The 19,922-nt window shown below is 33.4% G+C and overlaps 1 protein-coding gene across 1 annotated transcript in view; it reads left to right on the top strand.

Moving 5' to 3' along the window:
• The first annotated feature begins 2,337 nt into the window (after positions 1-2,337).
• The window catches only part of LOC105620620, a 40,737-nt gene continuing 23,152 nt past the window's right edge, over positions 2,338-19,922 (top strand). The window contains exons 1-2 of the mRNA XM_012202109.1: positions 2,338-2,461; positions 2,707-2,798. Of these exons, the coding sequence (XP_012057499.1) occupies positions 2,338-2,461; positions 2,707-2,798 (216 nt within the window). The remainder of the gene's footprint in view (positions 2,462-2,706; positions 2,799-19,922) is intronic.

Raw genomic sequence — 19,922 nt, 5'->3', positions numbered from 1 at the left:
CCAATTGCATGTTGATAGTTGTACCCGAGATTATTTTTATAGTCTCTTTGGCATTTTTTTTTTCGTTGCTACACCTTGTCTGCATTTATAGGGGCTGAGATACAGTCCGCGTTCGTATTTGTGCGGAGCGAAATACAGTTCGCGACTCTGTTCCATCGCGCAATCGTAACGTTGCAGCTCCTCAAACTGACGTTGCGCGACTTTGCTATCGTTTACCGCTTTCACCACGCTGGCCACTCCGCCAATCAAGGGCGCACCCGAGCGCGCCCAACATTGGAAAAAGAAAAGGTAACGCGCTGTCTTGTTTCGCTGTCAGTAGTGTCCGTTTTTTCATTATCTTTTTCCTCGTTTTTTTCTTCTTCGATTTCATGTTCATGCCGATCTTGGCTTTCGCTCAAACGGCAGCAGTGGCGACTCTCTTGTTCAGAGCCGAATCTCTTGTGATAACGCGTCTTAGCGCTTTATGGGCGAGTACTTTGTCCGCCGCGTGTCTATTGGTGAAATCGCTCCGAGAATACGCAATCATGTTCTCGGCACGTCGCGTGCAGCGGATTTATGCCCATGTCACCTCTAGCTAATCGCTTCGTAAGCCGAGCGTCCGGACCGCAAAATTGGTAGCTCGGGATATGTAACTCGAAAGGAAGTGCGTTTATTTGCTTGATTCAGCAGATCGACGCGCGATGCCGACATTCGCTACAGTCTTTTATCTTCCGGTGCCGGACCGATGTGCGTTCGCTGCTACAATTGATTATAATGCTCGTCGCAGCGACGATAGATTCGAATCTCTGGATCTGCTTTCATGTGTTCCGGAAGATTGTTCTATACATGGTCGATATAATCATACACGCTTAAGAGTATGACCTTCAGTGTATACTGCAATTGCTCGTCGCTCAAATCCTGAATGTCGAAATCGAAATCGAAAGGATGACACAGCGTGAGATATATTTTGTTACTGCGCTATTTGCGGATTCGCGCGTCTTTAAATAGGCAGTCGAGAGCACAACCCGTGAGCATGAAATTTGTTTAAACAATAACAATCACTATACACGAATTACGACACGAAATCGTGAATAATGGGAGGCGCAAATCCTCTCCAATGGAGAAGTGCAAGCATGGCGAAATGCTACCGAGTATTATATGCGCGATTATTTGTGGCTCGTCGAATTGTGGTAAAACCAACATTCTCATAAGCTTGATCAAGATCCCGAACGGCATATGTTTTGAGAACGTGAATATCTACTCAAAATCGTTGCAAAATATCAATATCTCGAAAATTTGTTCGTCTATCGACGAAATCGGCTATTTTACGTTTTCCAACAATAACCTCGTTTCATCGAGCGAGGCGCGTCCAAATTCTATTTTTATCTTTGATGACATGGCATGCGACAAGCAGGATGCAGTGAGAGAATACTTTTCGATAGGTCGCCACACGAACGTCGACTGCTTCTATCTCTGTTAGACGTACGCGAGGATATCTAAATATCTTATACGTGATAACGCGAACCTGCTGATCCTGTTCAAACAAGAGGGTACCAATTTTACAATCATGTAAATATCGACATGTCATATGATGAATTGTGCGCTGCCACAACTGTTGGCAACAAAAATATGGATTTCTTGTGATAGATAAGGACAATGCGCTTATAAATGGTAGATATAGAAAAAGATTTAATGTTCGCGTAGCATAATGTAACTAGTCATTGTTGATACTTCGCCAGAGACGAACATGGCAGATGTGCACAAGCGTAAACAAATCGTAAGGGAGATTGAGAAGAGCGAATCAATTCGCAAGAAACATCGCGCTCTAAAGACCGGTAAAATCGAAGAGAATATTGCCTTAGACAGACATTTTAAACCTCTTATCAAGCCACTGCGACTTTTCGATAACCTCGGCGTGCAACAAAGAGAGAATCGTGCGATGATAACGTAAAGTGTTCTAAACGTGAAAGGAAGGAGGAGGAAGAACAAGAGGAGGGAGAAGAAGTGAGCGAAGTCTTCGAGCATTCCATGACTCTGCGTAAATCCAATGATCGATGACACGATCGTGTACAACAATAACCTCCATCCAAAATCATACCGACGATAGAGTTGTTGGAGAACGTTTTCGAAACGACGGAAGATTCGCTAGCGACGAAGATTCAAAATGAGCTGCAAACATCGAAAGATCGAGAAGCATTACGAGCCGGCTTGGGCTCACTGGATCTACGCGCCGAATCATGAAAAAGAAATCCGATGAAAAGAGAGGAAAAATTAGCTCCGAGAGAAATCGGCTAGTCGAGAAATTGCACGCTCTGGCGAGAAGAAATTTTCCACGAAGGCGCGTCATAGTCCGGGGATATGATGATCTGTGACATCATCGAGATGCATCTATACTCGCGTTTCAACAGAGGTCATCACTACATACTCACCGTCATCGATGTATTGAGCAAGTACGCATGGATCATACCGCTCAAGAGTAAAGGTTGAAGCTATCGCTGAGATAATTCGAAAGAGTAAGATATGTCCATAAAATCTACAGATTGCTATGGGAAAAGAATTTTATAATGTTGATGTGCAACGGCTCTTGAAAAAACACAACATCAATTCAATGTATTCCGTAATGAAGGCATCGATCGTCGAGCAATTCAATCGCACATTAAAAAACGATATATGAAAGATGTTTACACTTAACGGAAACTATAAGTGGATCAATGCGCTATGTCGCAGTTATATTAGATTATAACACGTGCAAACATCAAACGATTGATATGCGACCTGTCAACGTTACTCTCGCGATCGCTGAAAAACTCTTGGCCACGGTATAGCAACATAAAGAAAATCGCGGGTCCGGCGAAATTCAAAATAGATGATTCGGTACGTGTGAGCAAATATAAAACCGTCTTCGAAAAGAGTTATACATCAAATATTATACAAATTGAACCACCGAGATGTTTAAAATCGCTAAAGTGCAGCATACTGATCCCTTAATCTATCTACTGGACGATCGTGGAAAATCTATCTCTGGAGCGTTCTATGAACATGAGTTATATCGCGCGGCTTATCCGAATGTGTCTCGTAGAGAAAGTATTGCGCAGAGGAGAGGTTTACGTAAAATGGGATTCGATGCATCGCACAATTCTTAGACACAAGAATAATATAGTTTAATTCATACAAACTGTATTTTCATTAAAAAATGTATTTATTTTAAAATATATATAAAAAAATATATCTAAAAATATATATAAAAAATATATGAAATACAATACATAAGATGTATAAAATGTTTACAGGGTGGGCCATTTAAAATTTCGAATTTAATTTGGCTCTAAAAAAAAAAACGCATGAATATTTTTCAAAGTTTATGGCTTTATTGGAAAGGTAGTACATTGCCGAGGTCTTTATTCAAAATTCTTCTCAAAGAAGAAATGCGTGAAATGTTCAAATTTTGAGAACGATGGCGAGTTGATGTTGATGGTTGTTTAAGCACACTCTGAGCAACAGCAGCAATGTTTTCGGTTGATGTTACTGGAGCACATGAACGAGTTGCTTTATCCAATAAGGATCCAATTTGCCGAATTCGCTTCACAAATTGATCCACAAACTGCGTTGAAGGCATTTCTTTTCTACCAAATTTTCCACGTAAATTTCTTACAGTTTAGGTTGAAGACTCACCACTTTGGAAGTAAGTTTTCAATATTTCCCAATTTTGTTCAAGCGTACAGCGACCCATTTCGTAAATGTCAAACAAAAAACTAAATTTCTGATACGTCATAAATGTTATTACGCCTTTCAAACTCAAAATAACCGGTAGTTGAAATTCCAAATGCTAGATGGCTCACCCTGTATTATACCCATCTTTTTTCAATTTAATATATAAAAAAATCTTTATTTTTTATAAATGTAATACTATATACATTAATTATTTAGGATTATACATTTCGATAATATAATACATTTCAATAATACAATTACATGACCTATTTTACAAAGTCGTTTTTATAAAGGATATTCGATAATGTTCCCATGGTAATGAGATTTTGGTTGAATTCGGTATGACATATCGTTTGTCGTCGTACGGACTCAGAACGATTTTCGTCTCAGATATCGTATATACTTAATGTAATTTTGATCTTATACATGACTGTTGACGCGTCATTTCAATTTCATCATTTAAACTGAGTATGTATAATCGAACATTATAATTCGCGCTATGATGTTACTTTTGACATTTTTCACTCTTTTAGAGTCCTTTTTATACTCTCATCGCATACATTTTTGCTCTGAGTTCGACGAATTTAGTCAATATTGTGCCATTATTTTCATCCTTCATTAAGCCTGGCACTTTTTTGTTCGCATTATCATATTATCGATAGAATAATCACTCGTATCGAACCTAGTGACATCGCGCTTCATTTGTTCATAAACGTCATCACATTCGAAGCAATCAGTGTCTGTGTACATAATTTCCCATTTTTTGCAATACAGCGATAATATATATTCGTGGTGAAATTCATACAAACAGACCTTTCATATATCGTAGTATACGCATTCGTATAGAAATATACACGTAGGAATGTATATATTCCTATACCATCATATCATTTACGAGATCGATTTGTTGAACTCAAGTTTACGAATTTCAATTGCTATCAGATTTTCAGAAAATACACTTCTGCTGTGAAAATTCGACTTCGCGATCATTGCCTTTGCGCCGTATCATCCATTGTGTTAATAATTTTACACCGATGTAATTGCGCACGTTCTCCATGGTTTTGCCGAATACTGCATTATTCATTAACTTAAATAAATTTTTCTCAAAGTCATTTTTCGCAAACGTTCTAAATTTTGTATTAATATAGTTCACGTTTGGTAGTCATTTGAAGTAGGTTGTCTCAAAGTCTGCAAAATACTCATTGATGGCGACAATGACTTCCTCATTTGACGAGAATTTCTTCCCACCGAGCCAAGTTTTTAAGTTTGGGAACAGAAAGAAGTCACACGGGACCAAATCCGGAGAATAGGGTGGATGAGGAATCAATTCATAGCCCAATTCGTAGTTTTGTCATCGCAATAGTCGAATTGCGAGACAGCGCGTTGTCTTGATGAAAGAGCACTTTTTTACGCGCCAATCTCGCTTCAAATGACTATCAAACGTGAACTACGTCCTTTCTGGTTGAAATTTGGCCTGAAGGAGTTCGAAGAGTGGATCTTTCGAGATGTCGCGTCATCAAATGGATTGTAGTGTCATTTCATGGAAATTTACCAAACTTATCAAACGACTCACGTACACAGAAGGTTTCGACGGGTCGTATGACTGCATATATTTGTTATTGGCTCGCGCATATTTGCTAGAACATTGACTAAGACCGCCACTCGATAAACATCACTATATCGATATCAGTAAGCAGTTCGAAATTTATGCGTATATGTTTCAGCATAGCATCCCACGTAAAACCTGGTAAAGTATAATAATACGCAGAGATTTTTCAATACATTTATCGTGAAAATTTTCAAATATGTCGACTAACAGTAATACGTCCGTTTTTAAATACAGATCGCTGTATTAACCCAAGGTTTGAACTTAAGAGAACTATTGCCAAACGTTCACGGCGTTCGCGTAATTGCTTTCGGATACAGTGTCACAAGGAACTGTAGAATGATTCGCGCGGTGGTAAACGCATATCCTGCAACTTATCAGCGCAATCAAAGTATTCCTATGAAAAAATTTCTTTTCGTGTCAGTAACTTGACATTAGTTCGAAGTCTTCTTCGAACAAATTTTGAAATTCGCATTGTAAAATTCGAAGTTCATTTTTATTGAGAAAGGATGCTAATTTGTCGAGATTACTTAAAAATTTATAAGAAACGATGAACCGTAATTTTATATTATTTCGTGATCTTTCATATATCTTTAATCTGATCTTTCAGATATCTTTAACATTTTGTAAATGATATATATTTTTCCTTTATTATTGATATTGTAATAAATCTATACTATCTTTATATGCTGTAGCTATTCCTTTGAATATATATATATATATTATATATGAATAAAATGTGAGTCATAATGATAAATTGTAGAAAACTATGGGAATAAAATATGAGTTTTCATAATTTAAATTGCAATTTGAATGTGAGAGACCTGTGACTGATTAAATGGCAATGATTGCTTACTCGATTATCATCTAGTGCGAAAGGCTTTTCGCGACAATCCGTCGCGCTGCGCAATGTCTTCTATTGTTCGCTTGACAAAGTTTGGAACATGGGAACATTAGCTGCTAAAATTTTTTTTATGCGATGTGCTAAACTTCTCAATTTTGCGACGAACAATTTTGCGAATGAAATCTGTATCGCGACGAAATCGATATTTTGATAGCGAATCGTCGCATGTAGTATTTTATGCTAAATATTTAATAATGTTGATACGTGCGCATAGATGCTTCCTGATCGCTATCAATTTTCTCGAGGATACATTCTAGATCAGCACAAATGACAAATGGAACTCGTTCCTTTCTATTATAATTGTTAAAACTCAATCACTTGTCGTCGTCGTTCGGTAGTCGGATAGTGCAGTTGTTTATCGGTAATCTACCATGTGTGACTGCAATCTCTCGTTGGAAAATAATGTAAACAGCTGCAAATAAAAACAAATAATTAATTTTTTTTTAAAGAAGAATTCGCTTTTATTAATCATATACTTATCTGTTATTATTGCATGTCTATTATTGCAAATATACTTTTGATCATGATGTTCACTCAATTGCGAGCTCATGAGCCGGGATAAATTCTTGATCCATACGAAATGACACATTGTCATCTCGCAGATTTTGCAAATGTAATAAATTCACATGTTTCTTTTGTCTTTCTGTCGTTAGCGAGTTGTATCGGGAGAACATTTAGCGTTTTCTGTCCCTCAATACATTAATGAACATGTCGTTGAGACGTTCGAATTTTGTTATGTCTTTTAACGTTATAAAAAATTCTATATTTTGCAAATTCAGCACCATCGTATAGTATAGGTAGGAAGATTCACGATCCGCGTTTCTTTCGGCTGAATACAGAGCGGCGATCATCGATCACGCGAAGCATGCATTGTCCATCGATCGTACGTTAATCACCGCTCTCTTTCTCATTATTTCTCGGCACTTCGAAGCGACATCCCACGCGCATTGGATTATACTTATTGATGTTTATTGTAAGATTCAAGATTCGCGACAATACTCATCCACTGCCTTCTTAAAACTCCTCGAGAGAAACCAATGTGGGTTCGATGACATGCCGCTCGTACTACTCACACAAGTTCGATGTTTGAATGAGTTCGTAGTTTTTAGTATTGATGCTTTTATTGGCACGTTTATTACCCGCAAATTCGCCATTAAATATCGTGTTCACTTTTATATAGTTGTGTCTTTTCATTGTGTCTTGCACTCGCTCGAGCTATAGCCATTCTAAAAATCGTCGTGGTTCGATATCCGTTCGAATCCGTGTTAATTATCGCATCGGTTAAAATTCGATTTTCAAACGCTGCATCGATCTCTCGCCAAACAAAAGATCTTTCCACGTTATTGTCACTTATTGCTAGTGCTCGTATAATCACTACCAAAATGTAGAAATTGTTTTTCTAATTGAGTCTTTGTATCCTCGAGTCGTGCAATTGTAGCGATTAGAGATTGTCTGTATCTAGTGGAGAGCCGTGGACGCTTGACATGATTTCATTCTTCAAGCTATTTAAATTTATTGCACTCTTCTATCCACTCCTTCAAGGTAGCAATTTGATGAGATCGCTTCAATAGATCGCGCTCTACTTGATTAAAATCTCGATCCATATTTATAACGATTTACTAACAGTAAGACAACAAGTTCGCTCTCATAGATTTCAACACTATAATTTGGCGCATTTCTAGACTAAATTTATTTTCATCTATAACTCCTTCTTTTCAGAATAGAGCATTATGCGCTCATTTCCAAAGTATGCTTCAAAAAAACGCTTCACCCTCACAAAAATTTATGAAAATACAATTCTTTCACTTATATTTATACTTCTACTAATCTTGAAACATATTGCAAAAATATGTACGATTGTCATATATATCCCATTTCAAAAAAAAGATAAACGATTGAGGCTCTTTTCAAGGAAGGGATTGCGTTTCAATATCATCGATTTCGATAGCAGCCAGATGTTAGCACTTAATTGATTAATTATGAAATTTGATCGTATTTATTTAAAATAATTAATAAATGTTGTTTCTAGAAAAATTACATTACGCCATATCTTGGCCGAAAAACGATTATATATCCGGTATTATATATCTGGATTATATATCCGGATTATATATCCGGAGTAGCCTTTGTAATACTTTCATATCATTTTTTGAAATAATTTCTATCCTAAAATTAGATTTCAATCTGATAATATTGGAATCACAGAATCACGATGAACTGTTATTATACTAGTCAATAAGGACTTGATTTAATTGTATTGTTTCGATCAGCTCCTGTATGTCACAAATAACTATTTAATCAGATCTTTCCATTAGAAAAAGATAGATGATGAAAAATGTTTTTCATATTATATAATTAAAATCATAGAATCGCGATGAACTATAATTTACTAATTAATGAGGAAAAGCTGATTCAATTGCATTGATTTAATCATTGGTTTATTTAATAACATTCAAATTAGAAATCGATTATTAGAAAATGTTAAGTTTATTATTCGTATTCTAAGAAACGCGCCCTTTCGCGAACAGCATAGGATAAATCTAATTGGAAATTTGGCGTTAGTAGTTCGTGCTAGTGGCGCGTGCGTTTTGGACTTCTTTCATATTGTTCAGTTCGGGTACACAGCCAATCACGTCGTTCCATTCTTCGGAGGAACAGCTATGATTAGAATTTCATAACTATGCATGTCATTAAATTAAGGATACCATGTAAACATAGTCATTGTCCTTCAAGCCGGACTATTGTCAGCTCAAGTATTGATTTGGCTCGGATTTTAGCTCAAAAGAGACAAGGATTCACGCTAGGAATTACTAAGCTAATAATTTTTGAGGAGCCCTTGATATCATATCAAGCAACTGGGTAAGCAGTTTTGCATTCCGCAAACGCAATCATTTACGCCAGTTCTCGTGGCTAACGCGTTTAACGAGCCATATTGTCGAAAAGCTCGCCATATTATCAAAAAGTTCGCCATCTTGGCGCATTCCGTAACTCGCAAGGAAAAAGGTGCGTCAATACCTCGATAACGTTATCATCGATAATTGATCGTAATATCGTGTTAGGATCGAATCGCGCAATTTCTTTAGTAACCTCTCGTTAGTAACTTTTTTTAGTAAGTTCTTCTAACATTATTCGTAAGGTAAAGATGATAACGGCACCCCATCAGTTAATAACGCTATGTTAAAGGCAATGGATGCTTTCCAGCAAAGACACAGTTAGACACTATATAATACAGTGAATCATTCTGCTCTTTTTTAACGTAGACAAACAACAAGGATGTAATGATTCACTGTGTTACACTGTGTTCTTGCTGGAAAGTCAAAGAGATCAAGTCAAAAGTCAGTGTACAAAAATCGCCACTTAAAATGGTTTGACGTGCATAATGTTTCCTTAATTGAACTGCGTCAGGTTATATACATTCAATGAAATGTGAGATACTTTCAATGATGTTCAAGCGGCCATCGAAGAAGTAGAAACGAATCCGGATAATGTGACGCGGCTTAATGAAGAACGTCGATATTTCGAAGAAAAGTAATTCGCCATTTCTTCTGAAATCGAAACTACTTGAAAGCAAGTTGAGCGCAAGTCAAACCACTAATTTAAGTCAAGTTTCACGGCAAGCAAGAGAAGGAATATCGATCACGTTCGGCTCCAGGAACAATGATCACTTAACAAAGAATAATTAAAGTTGGGATCTAAGATAAAAATTAAACAATAAATAAAAAAACGGGCAATTAAGAGCCTAAATTCGCAGTAATTGGAGCAATTATATTAACATATATTTCTCAATTCTACATATATATAACAAATATATATAACAAATACAATATTTGTTACATATATGTACAATAGTATTGAGAAATACTACATAATTGCATTTTTTCATTATTATTATTATTGTTTAATGATCACTTAAAACTATTACGTGTCAATTTGCCCACATTTACAAGTGCATCTGGATGGATTCCGTTCCGCAATATGTTCCGAAGTATGATCGATTAAAACGCAATATTGCTCAAAGCTCAGAAAATGCAATATTTAATTTCTGTTTTGAAAAGAGAAGCACAAGATATCGTTGGCTTTCTCGAGATATTGAACGAAAACTACATCAAAGCCTGAGAGATGCTACGAGATAGGTATGATTCATGCGCTATAATTCAGAAGTATGTCAAGGCCATGTACATTTCGGCAATAGCTAAAGAGAATTCTTTGTTGTTACGACATTTGGATAACGTCTTAAAGCATTTATGTGCACTAAAGGCATTGAAGAGGTCCACAAATTAAGCCGGGACCATATAAAAAACTTAAGGCCATAAGACGTAATCAGTAAAGAAATCGTAACATTGGATTTGCTACATTACCATCTCTCTACTATGATTGGCCAATTTGCTTACGTATTACGCTGCTTATGTATTACGGCCTTCTTGTACATATGAGCTATGGGTTTTATTAGGATAGTTCATTTAATAACGAGCCGTTTGTATCAAAGAACAAATCAAGTTTGGAAAATCAGCGAGATGAAGCTCCTTTCAAGCAGTTGACAAATTTTCTTGCGCAACATTGCAAGGCGTTAGAGGCATCGATGCGCAACACGCGAGACAGTTATCGGCTCGAATCAAAATAAAGACGGTCAAGCTAAAGGGACCATCGCAAATGTAGCCACTAGCGGCAGCAAATGTACATATTATACCAAAAGAAAAATAGGTGACGTATGTTCACTTACTTATAATCATTGGCGACAAATATCGCTTAACTTATGCGAAACTGCAAAATTGTGTTTCTATTCAACAGAGTAATCTAACTGCAAAACATGTTGTGACATGTCGATTTTACATAGAAAAAAATTTTTATATTACACTTAATGCAAAATCATATCTAACGTGGTCTTTGTCATAACTGCCGTACATCGACGTCTCACCGAGAAAAACTTATGCACTTTTATCTGTTAAACTTAAATCATCAACCGAAAAAAATTCTTTACTATTATGTCATATATCCACTAATACCAGGTGTATAAGCTTAAATCCGCTGTTTGCTCATAGGTGGCATTAGTGAACACTCAAAGCTACCCTGGGCACACAACACACTTTTTCTTATGTGTTTGACATCTGTCAACAATCAGTGCACATCATCAGCAATTTCATACAACAACATACATTTTTTCTTTCGTAATCATGTTTAGTTTTTTGCTAAAAAAAAAGCATATGCGGGAAGCTTTGCTTTCTGTTTCAATTTAAAGAAATCGGCTGCCGAATCGCATCGAATGCTTGTGAAGGCCTGTGACAATGCCTTATCGGAAACAACGTGCAGAAATTGGTTTCGCCAATGACAATTTTAACCTGAGTGACAAGAAGCATGAAAATCCGCCCAGGAAGGTTGAGGACTGTCAATTGCAGGCTCTTTTGGATGAGGACGATACCCAATCGCAAAAAATGTTTGCCGAGCAATTGGGTGTTTCTCAAGCAACCATTTCCATGTGGCTACATGCCATGGGGAAGATTCAAAAGATCGGAAAACGGGTGCCGTATGAATTGAACGATAGGCAGATAGAGCGACGCCAAAACACATGCCAAATTCTGCTTGCCAGACAAAAAAGAAAGTCGTTCTTGCATCGGATTGTGACAGGCGATGAAAAGTGGATCTATTTTCAGAATCCCCCGCAAGAAATCTTGGATTGATCCCGCCCAATCATCAACATCTTCCTCAAGACCAAATCGCTTCGAATGGAAGACGATGCTGTGCGTTTGGTGGGATCAGGAGGGTGTCATCTACTACGAGCTGTTAAAACCTAGTGAAACTGTTAATGCTCACGGCCATCACCAACAACTGATCAAATTGCACAGTGCTCTGCGTGAAAAAAGGCCGCATTATCGGAAAAGACATGAGAAGCTGATTTTCCTCCACGACAACGCACACGTCAACAATGGTCCAAAACTACTTGGAGACACTCAACTGGGAAGTGCTACCCCATCCCGCTTACTCACCAGACCTGGCATCTTCTGACTATCATCTGTTTTCGTCGATGGGCCATGCGCTCGCTGAGCGGCACTTCAATTCTTACGAAGACGTACGAAAATGGCTTGATGTGGTTTGCCTCGAAAGATGAGGAATTTTTTTGGCGTGGTATATATACACAAATTGCTCGAAAGATGGGAAGAATGTATAGTTAGCGAAGGCAAATACTTTGAATAAATTTGTTTTTGCTTCCTAGGAAAAAAAAATGTGTTTTTTTGAGCTAACAAACAGCAGATTTAAGCTTATATATCTGGTACATGATAATATAAACTACAATCGAAACATTTATGAATCTATTTATCAAATCATCGAACGTCTATCGAATCACTATCAAAAACGAATCAATATCAAACACCTAGCGAACCGTTATCGAATGTCTATCGCACTTTTAACCCTAACTATACATACTGGGTTCCCAGAAACCTCAATTTGTTAAATCGAGATCTTTTCGTATTTTTAAACTTTTCTTTTTCTTTGAACAGATAATTGTCGAACAGTTCAATCGTACATTGAAGACCGAAATATGAAAATAGTTCACATATGTAAATTATTAATCACGTATTCGTCTATTTGTCATGTAATGCAGCATTTTCAATATTATTTAAAGCGTGAACTATTTATTTATATTCTATAATAAAATTTTTATCATAAATTTTATGAAAAAAGCATTAAATTTATTGATAACACAATTTTTGGCGTAAAAATTTATTTAAATTATTTTAATTCTTCATTCATACTTTTTACATACTGACACAGTTCAAAGTATAGTTTCATGCAATGTTTCAATGCGAATATAAAAAAAACACAGTTGACGATTTCATGTATGATCATGTATGATCAGATATATACCAAGTTATGACAATATTGCATTATATGCAACACATATTATAATAAGTTCTACAATCAGAAGAAGTTTAATTTTCTTGAATAGTTTATATTAGGAAAGAACAAATGCAAGAATCAAAATGACACAGAAATCATTGCCGTATTTTATAATTTAATAATAATACTATAATTTGTTTGTATTGAGAGTGATTCGATTAAGATCTAGATGTTTGTAATAATTAATTGCATATATATAAAAATGTGTGTGTGTATATATATATAAAAAAATGTTATAAAATCCCGCTAGCGTTTTAGATGTAATTGTATACAACTGTATCGGTTATGATATAAAGTTATTAAATTTTTTATCCATATAACAAATCAAACTAAGACTTTTTATAAATCAGAGAAGTGGAAAGAATAAGCGCAGAAGACGTCATGCAAATAATATATCTATGAAGTGTGAAACATCTTTATTTACTAAAAGACGTTGGCTTACATATTTCGGCTCACTTTTGAGCCTTTCTCAGAGACAACATAAACTGACATATTAATATAAAAACTGTGAATAAAAATTATTCTATTCTGGTGAACTCCCCTATATCAAGAATTTAAAGGTCGGAATTAAAACCAAAAAGAAAAAGGAAAAGAAAAAAAAGAAAAGAAATTAGGAAATATCGTAAAATAGAATATGGAGAATTTATCTAATTCTATCTAACAATTAACTAACAATTAATATTTACTAATTATCAAACAATTTTAAGATTATAATTAATTATCCAGCAAATAAGGACGCTCATCATGTTCACAGAATATCACAAACATTACTAAAAATAATTCAAGAATCGACTCCTGATAATGTTAGTCAGTCAATATCAAACACAGTGAGTCACTTTTTTAGTTAGTAATTTCCCGAGATAACAAATGGAAAAATGTATCATTAAAGAATTAATCAATTCCAAGAACAAGAAAATTGTCGATAAACACATCAGAAAAACTCATTACTGAGTATGAACAACACAGGCATTGATTGACTAGACGTGACAATTCAAGCCTTTATAGCTTATACTGTATACCTATAATTATATTGATTATATCTAATATCCATGATTGGGAAGTAGGTCTTGGGAAGCCCCTCCATATCCGTCTGCAAGTTGAATCCATGCATTTGTCTCCTGATAAATATCACCTCCGAAATCAATCTCTTTCTGTAGTGAAGCTCCAGTATTGTAACGTTGTCCCAATCGAAATCACAGTCCTTGTAACCGATGCTCCGTTATGACATTACGAATAGACGTGATCCGATTCCATCGGATAATGTGATTCCTATGCTCCGTGATTCTTAACTTCAGCTGTCTACGTTTGTCTCACATAACTTGCATTGCAATTCTTACTTACGAGATATTTTATAAATAATATTCGACTTCTTGTAAAGAAGCGATAAAGGATCCTAACGCACCCTAATGAATTCTTGCAATTTATTAGTACTATAAAACAATATCTTCGTACGGTCACTATTCAATCTATTAAAGTCAGTAATACCACGACTGAAAAGAACGTGAAGACTGTACTGCTTCAATCCAATTATCATTAACAACACTCTTCCTATTACTAGCCATAATAATTTTCTTCTCTCTGGTTAAGTAACGATGAGATATTTCCGAGAGCTTACGCCCTTCTGAAGATACATAAGCAGGACTGCCCCTTTCGTATAATAGTTTCTTCGATAAATAGCCCATTGTATTCGTTAGCAGTGTTTCTTCATAATATTATCATAAAAACAATTCCTAAGGAAAATGGTTTTAAACTTGTAAAAGAACTTGATGAGACATTTGAGTGATGAATTTCAGATAAGTCAATGGATATTGTGAGCCTTTTCACTAACGTCCCCATTGACTATGCGATGATGTATTAAAGACCATTGGCGATTTATTTCTAAAGATTGTTATTTACCGGAGAAGAAATTCATCAAAGCGATTCAGTTTGTTTTAGATTCTATTTTCTTTGTTTTTGATAATTATATATAGGTAAATTTACAGAACTCCTATAGGTTCCCCCGTCATCGCGGATCTAGTTATGCGAAAGTTGGAGGTTAGAACTTTGTCTTTGATTCGGTTTTCGGCAGTTTTCCTTCGTGGTTCACTGTTCCTTTCGTTTATGGTGTTACTGAGAAGTTTAATAGATTGAATAGCGAGCGTATGAGAGTATCGTTTTATAGTACTAATAAATTGCGAGAATTCATTAGGGTGCATAAGGATCCTTTATTACGTGACAAGAAGTCGAATGTTGTTTATAAGATCTCGTGTAAGAGTTGCGATGCAAGTTATGTGGGACAGACGTGTAGACAGCTAAGGTAAAAAATCACGAAGCATAGGAACCATATCCGATGGAATACATCTATTCGTAATGTCATAACGGAGCATCGGTTACAAGGGCTATAATTTCGATTGGGACAATGTTACAATACTGGACGAGGAGCTTCACTACAGAAAGAGATTGATTTCGGAGATGATATTTATCAGGAGATAGATGCATGGATTCAACTTGCGGATATGGAGGGGCTTCCCAAGACCTACCTCCCAATCATAGATATTAGATATAATCATATAATCATAGGTACAATATAAGCTATAAAGGCTTGAATTGTCACGTCTAATCAATCAATGCCAGTGTCGTTCATACGCAGTAATGAGTTTTTCTGTGTTTATCGACAACTTTCTTGTTCTTGGAATTGATTAATGCTTTAATGATACATTTTTCCATTTGTTATCTCGGAAAATTACTAACTAAAAAAGTGACTTACTGTGTTTGACATTGACCAACATTATCAAGAGCCAATTCTTGAATTATTTTTCTAGTAATGTTTGCGATATTCTGTGAACATGATGAGCGTCCTTCTTTGCTGGATAATTAATTATAATCTTAAAGTTGTTTGATAATTAGTAAATGTTAATTGTCAGTTAATTGTTAAATAGAATTAGATAAATTCTTCATATTATATTTTACGATATTTCCTAATTTCTTTTCTTTTTTATTTTTCCTTTTCCTTTCATTCTGTTTGGTTTTAACTCCGACATTTAAATTCTCGATGTAGAAAAGCTCATCATGACAGAATAATTTTTATTCACAGTTTTTATATGTGTTAGTTTATGTTGTCTCTGAGGAAGGCTCAAAAGTGAGCCGAAACATGTAAACACGTTTTAGTAAATAAAGAAGTTTCACACTTCATAGATATATTATTTGCATGACGTCTTCTGCGTTTGACTCCTATTACCCGTATCCTTTCTTAAATTTTTTTTATAATATCTAATATAGTTCTATTCATTTTTTTAAGCAGAATGTTCTATTTGACTTCGCAATAATAACAATTTAAATTTACAATTAGTCTTATCAAATGGATTAACAACTGAGTAATTAAACATACAAGAATATATATAATATTTTTCAAAATTAATATGCTAAATAAGTTCCAATTGCGATGTTTATTTATAAAAATTAAATTAATAATGTTATTAGTAACAGTATGAGAATTATAGAAAATTAATGTCACTTATTCCTTCATAATTCTTCACAAATAATGTCAACAATCGATAGACTTATCATCACAAGATTCGAGTTATTTTAATGATAATCAGTACACTAGTAACTTTGTATATCAAACATCTATATAATGATATTGAATGATATTTAATAATGCATGAGTGTGTTAATAATATAAAATTTATTATAAGGAGAATAAGTATAAAAATGAAAATAAATTTAGAAGAAACTAATATAAACTATGTTTAACATACAATAGATAGAACATGATATATGCATATAAAAAAGAAATGATTTTCCTCTCATCCAAAGAAAACTTTCTTCTTCTTATACCATCTTGCCATCAAAAAGATTATCCAAGTGTAAATGCATGTTTTTGTTTTTTTTAAATATCATATTAAAGATCGATAGTTTCATCTTCATACACAAATTATGTTATAATTTATCTAATGAATAAAAGAAAGAGCGAAAGCAAAAGAGAATGAGAAATAACAAGAACGACGGTGCAAGTAAGTTGAAAAGTGGAACAACTTAGCCAAAACAATTTTTAACATTATTAAATTAAAATAAAATATCCACTTATATCACATCCACTTATATCTAACTCAACAACATCTATTATTATAAGAATTATACACATGCAATTTATTGTATATATTCAATACAATCAAAACATTAAGTAGTATAATCTTTATGGTGTTTTACATATAAATATTTATAGAATAAAAATTTAATCTAAATTAATATGTTGATATCAATCCTTACATTTCGGATTATTTTGTCACTATCCTTTTCAAGGTCAGCGTATTTTAATATTAATACTCGTGCGTACGTGATGTGTATGTGTAGTTGGCAAAGTGAACAGATGGACGCGTATTTTTGCGTCAGAGTAGTTAAGGAGAATCAAGTGAGTAAGATAGAGAGAGAGTTTGAAAGTAGGCCTTAGCTGCTCAGTCAGTTGTTGACTACGTGTCTGAACGATTGGTTGGCATAATGGTGAGTTTTCGAATACTGTTAACCGAATGATGATTTTTCTATCATTAAAAGAATATGAAGTATTATTCACATGTATATATGCATTTTTATATATTATTTTATATGTATTGTTGTATGTAGAGTAATATTTGATTTCTCGTGTGACACTATGTGCATCATTACATTATGTACAAAAATTATATTTAACATTATTCAAAATAATTTGTAGAATTATTTCAAACTAAAATTAAAGTAAATAAATTTTTCTTAAAATTTAAATTTTGGATATTATTACGTTACGACTTGTCGGCTTATTAAATGTGATAACGTAATTCAACATTTAAATATTTTGAAATGCGACGCAAACATGAATATTATGCAACAAAAGATTTACATTTCTGTAAATAATTGCATAATGCGATGAAATATCGTCATATAACCATCAAAGATTAAAATTTTATCTTCTTATAAAGAAGTAATCCATTCGAATAGCTGTTATTATTATTTGGATAAATATTAAATTAAAATGATAATATTAATAAAAATTTTGTAATTACTTTGTAAAAGTTAATATAGTTAATATAGTTAAATTCTATTTGAAAACGACTTTTACTCTTCAAAAAGCAATACGTCATTTAATTATTAATTGTCCAACTTTTCAAAAAAAAAGAAAAGCATTAATAATATACTCGTTACATAGCATATATTAACGTTTATTTCTAACAATAAGTATATTAAGTTTACAAATATTATAATCTTTTATGACAAAGACTACGATTATTCTTTAACACTACATGATATCAGATTGTGAAAGTTAACTCTTTCCGGCTATGCCATTACTACATATGCACTCATTAAATGTATATTTTTCATTCATATTTTTATATGTACTCGTCGTTGTATTTCTTAGCGTTTTTTGATCGAAATTCACAAAATATTTTTTTATAGAGAGATCATATGAACTCATCAAGGTACATAAAGAGGGCTATCCTCTAAGAATTAGCTGCATAAACAATCTCTTCTTCAATTTTGCAACGTTTTTAAAGGATATTATAGATGAGAACAAAATTAACCAAACTTTTTGATATATTAAGAATAGTTTCAAATTTGTAAGAATTAATGGTATGCCTATTGAACAAGATTATAAAATTATATCGTTTGATATTACGTCGATACAAACATTCTAATTGACCAAGCCTTAAAAAGTATAGAAAGAAGATGAGAATCAATAAGTAAGAATATTACATTAAATAAGTTTTTAGCAACAGTCTCAATCCCAATTAGCAAAATAATGTTTATAATAATGTTTTTAAAAACATTTAAAAATTGTTCTTTGAAACATTTGTAAAAACGTTAAAACTAATGGAATAAATGATCTCCTCTTTTCCATTAAAAAATGTTATTTTAATGATTAAAGAAATCTTTTTTAATGTTTAAAAACATTTATTTAACATTTAACAGAAATAAATAATTATTTGATGTTTAATAAACATTTATTGTAACATTTAAATCTTTTCTAAACGTTAAAAAATTTTTTTACGTTTGACAAAAATGCTTATTTGACGTTTAATGAAGATTTATTTTAACGTTTCATAAAATGTTTTTACATTAAATAAATGTGTTTGATTTAACATTTATAAAAACATTTAAAATTTAAAAAAATGTTTTACATTTATAATGTAACATTTTTTTAAAATCTTTTTTTAAATGTTAAAACAAATATTCTAATGTAAAAATATTTCATCAAACATTAAAATAAATATTTAAAATCTTTAAATATTTAAAATCGTATTATTTTATGCTTGTAAAGCGTTCTTTAAATAAAAATAATAACAGTAAATGTCAGAAATCAATTTTTATGCTTAAACGTTAAATTATCGTTATGATAATCATTATTTAACGTTTTAAAAATTAATTTGTGGCATTTGTTATGAATTCTTCAAAAATTCTATAAATTTATTTGTAATATTGATAATCAATAAGAAACAATATAAGCAAAATAAGGCAAAAATTAGACAATAAATAAATATCTATATTAATTTTAGATAAGTGAAAAAGTATAAGTGCCTATTATTTTTGGCCAAGACTATACATATACACATATACAAAGTGTCCTAATAATTATTATCACCTGAAATGAATCATCGAATCTTTAAGATTCTATAAGAATCTAGAGAAAAATTTGTGTAATCAAAATTGCATGAAGGTCTATCATATAGATAATAATTTTTGTCTAGATGCAGGCACTTCGGAGGTTTCAGGTTACAGATTTAAAGATATTTTAGGTGATAATAATTGGAACACTATCTATATATATATATATATATATATATTAGTGTACAACTTCGCTTCCGTCCGTTTCCTATAGAT

The sequence above is a fragment of the Atta cephalotes genome, assembly GCF_000143395.1.
Source record: "Atta cephalotes unplaced genomic scaffold scaffold00027, whole genome shotgun sequence".
In the NCBI taxonomy this organism is placed as follows: domain Eukaryota; kingdom Metazoa; phylum Arthropoda; class Insecta; order Hymenoptera; family Formicidae; genus Atta; species Atta cephalotes.
Note: the sequence above shows the minus strand (reverse complement) of the source record. Positions and strands in the feature narration are given on the sequence as shown.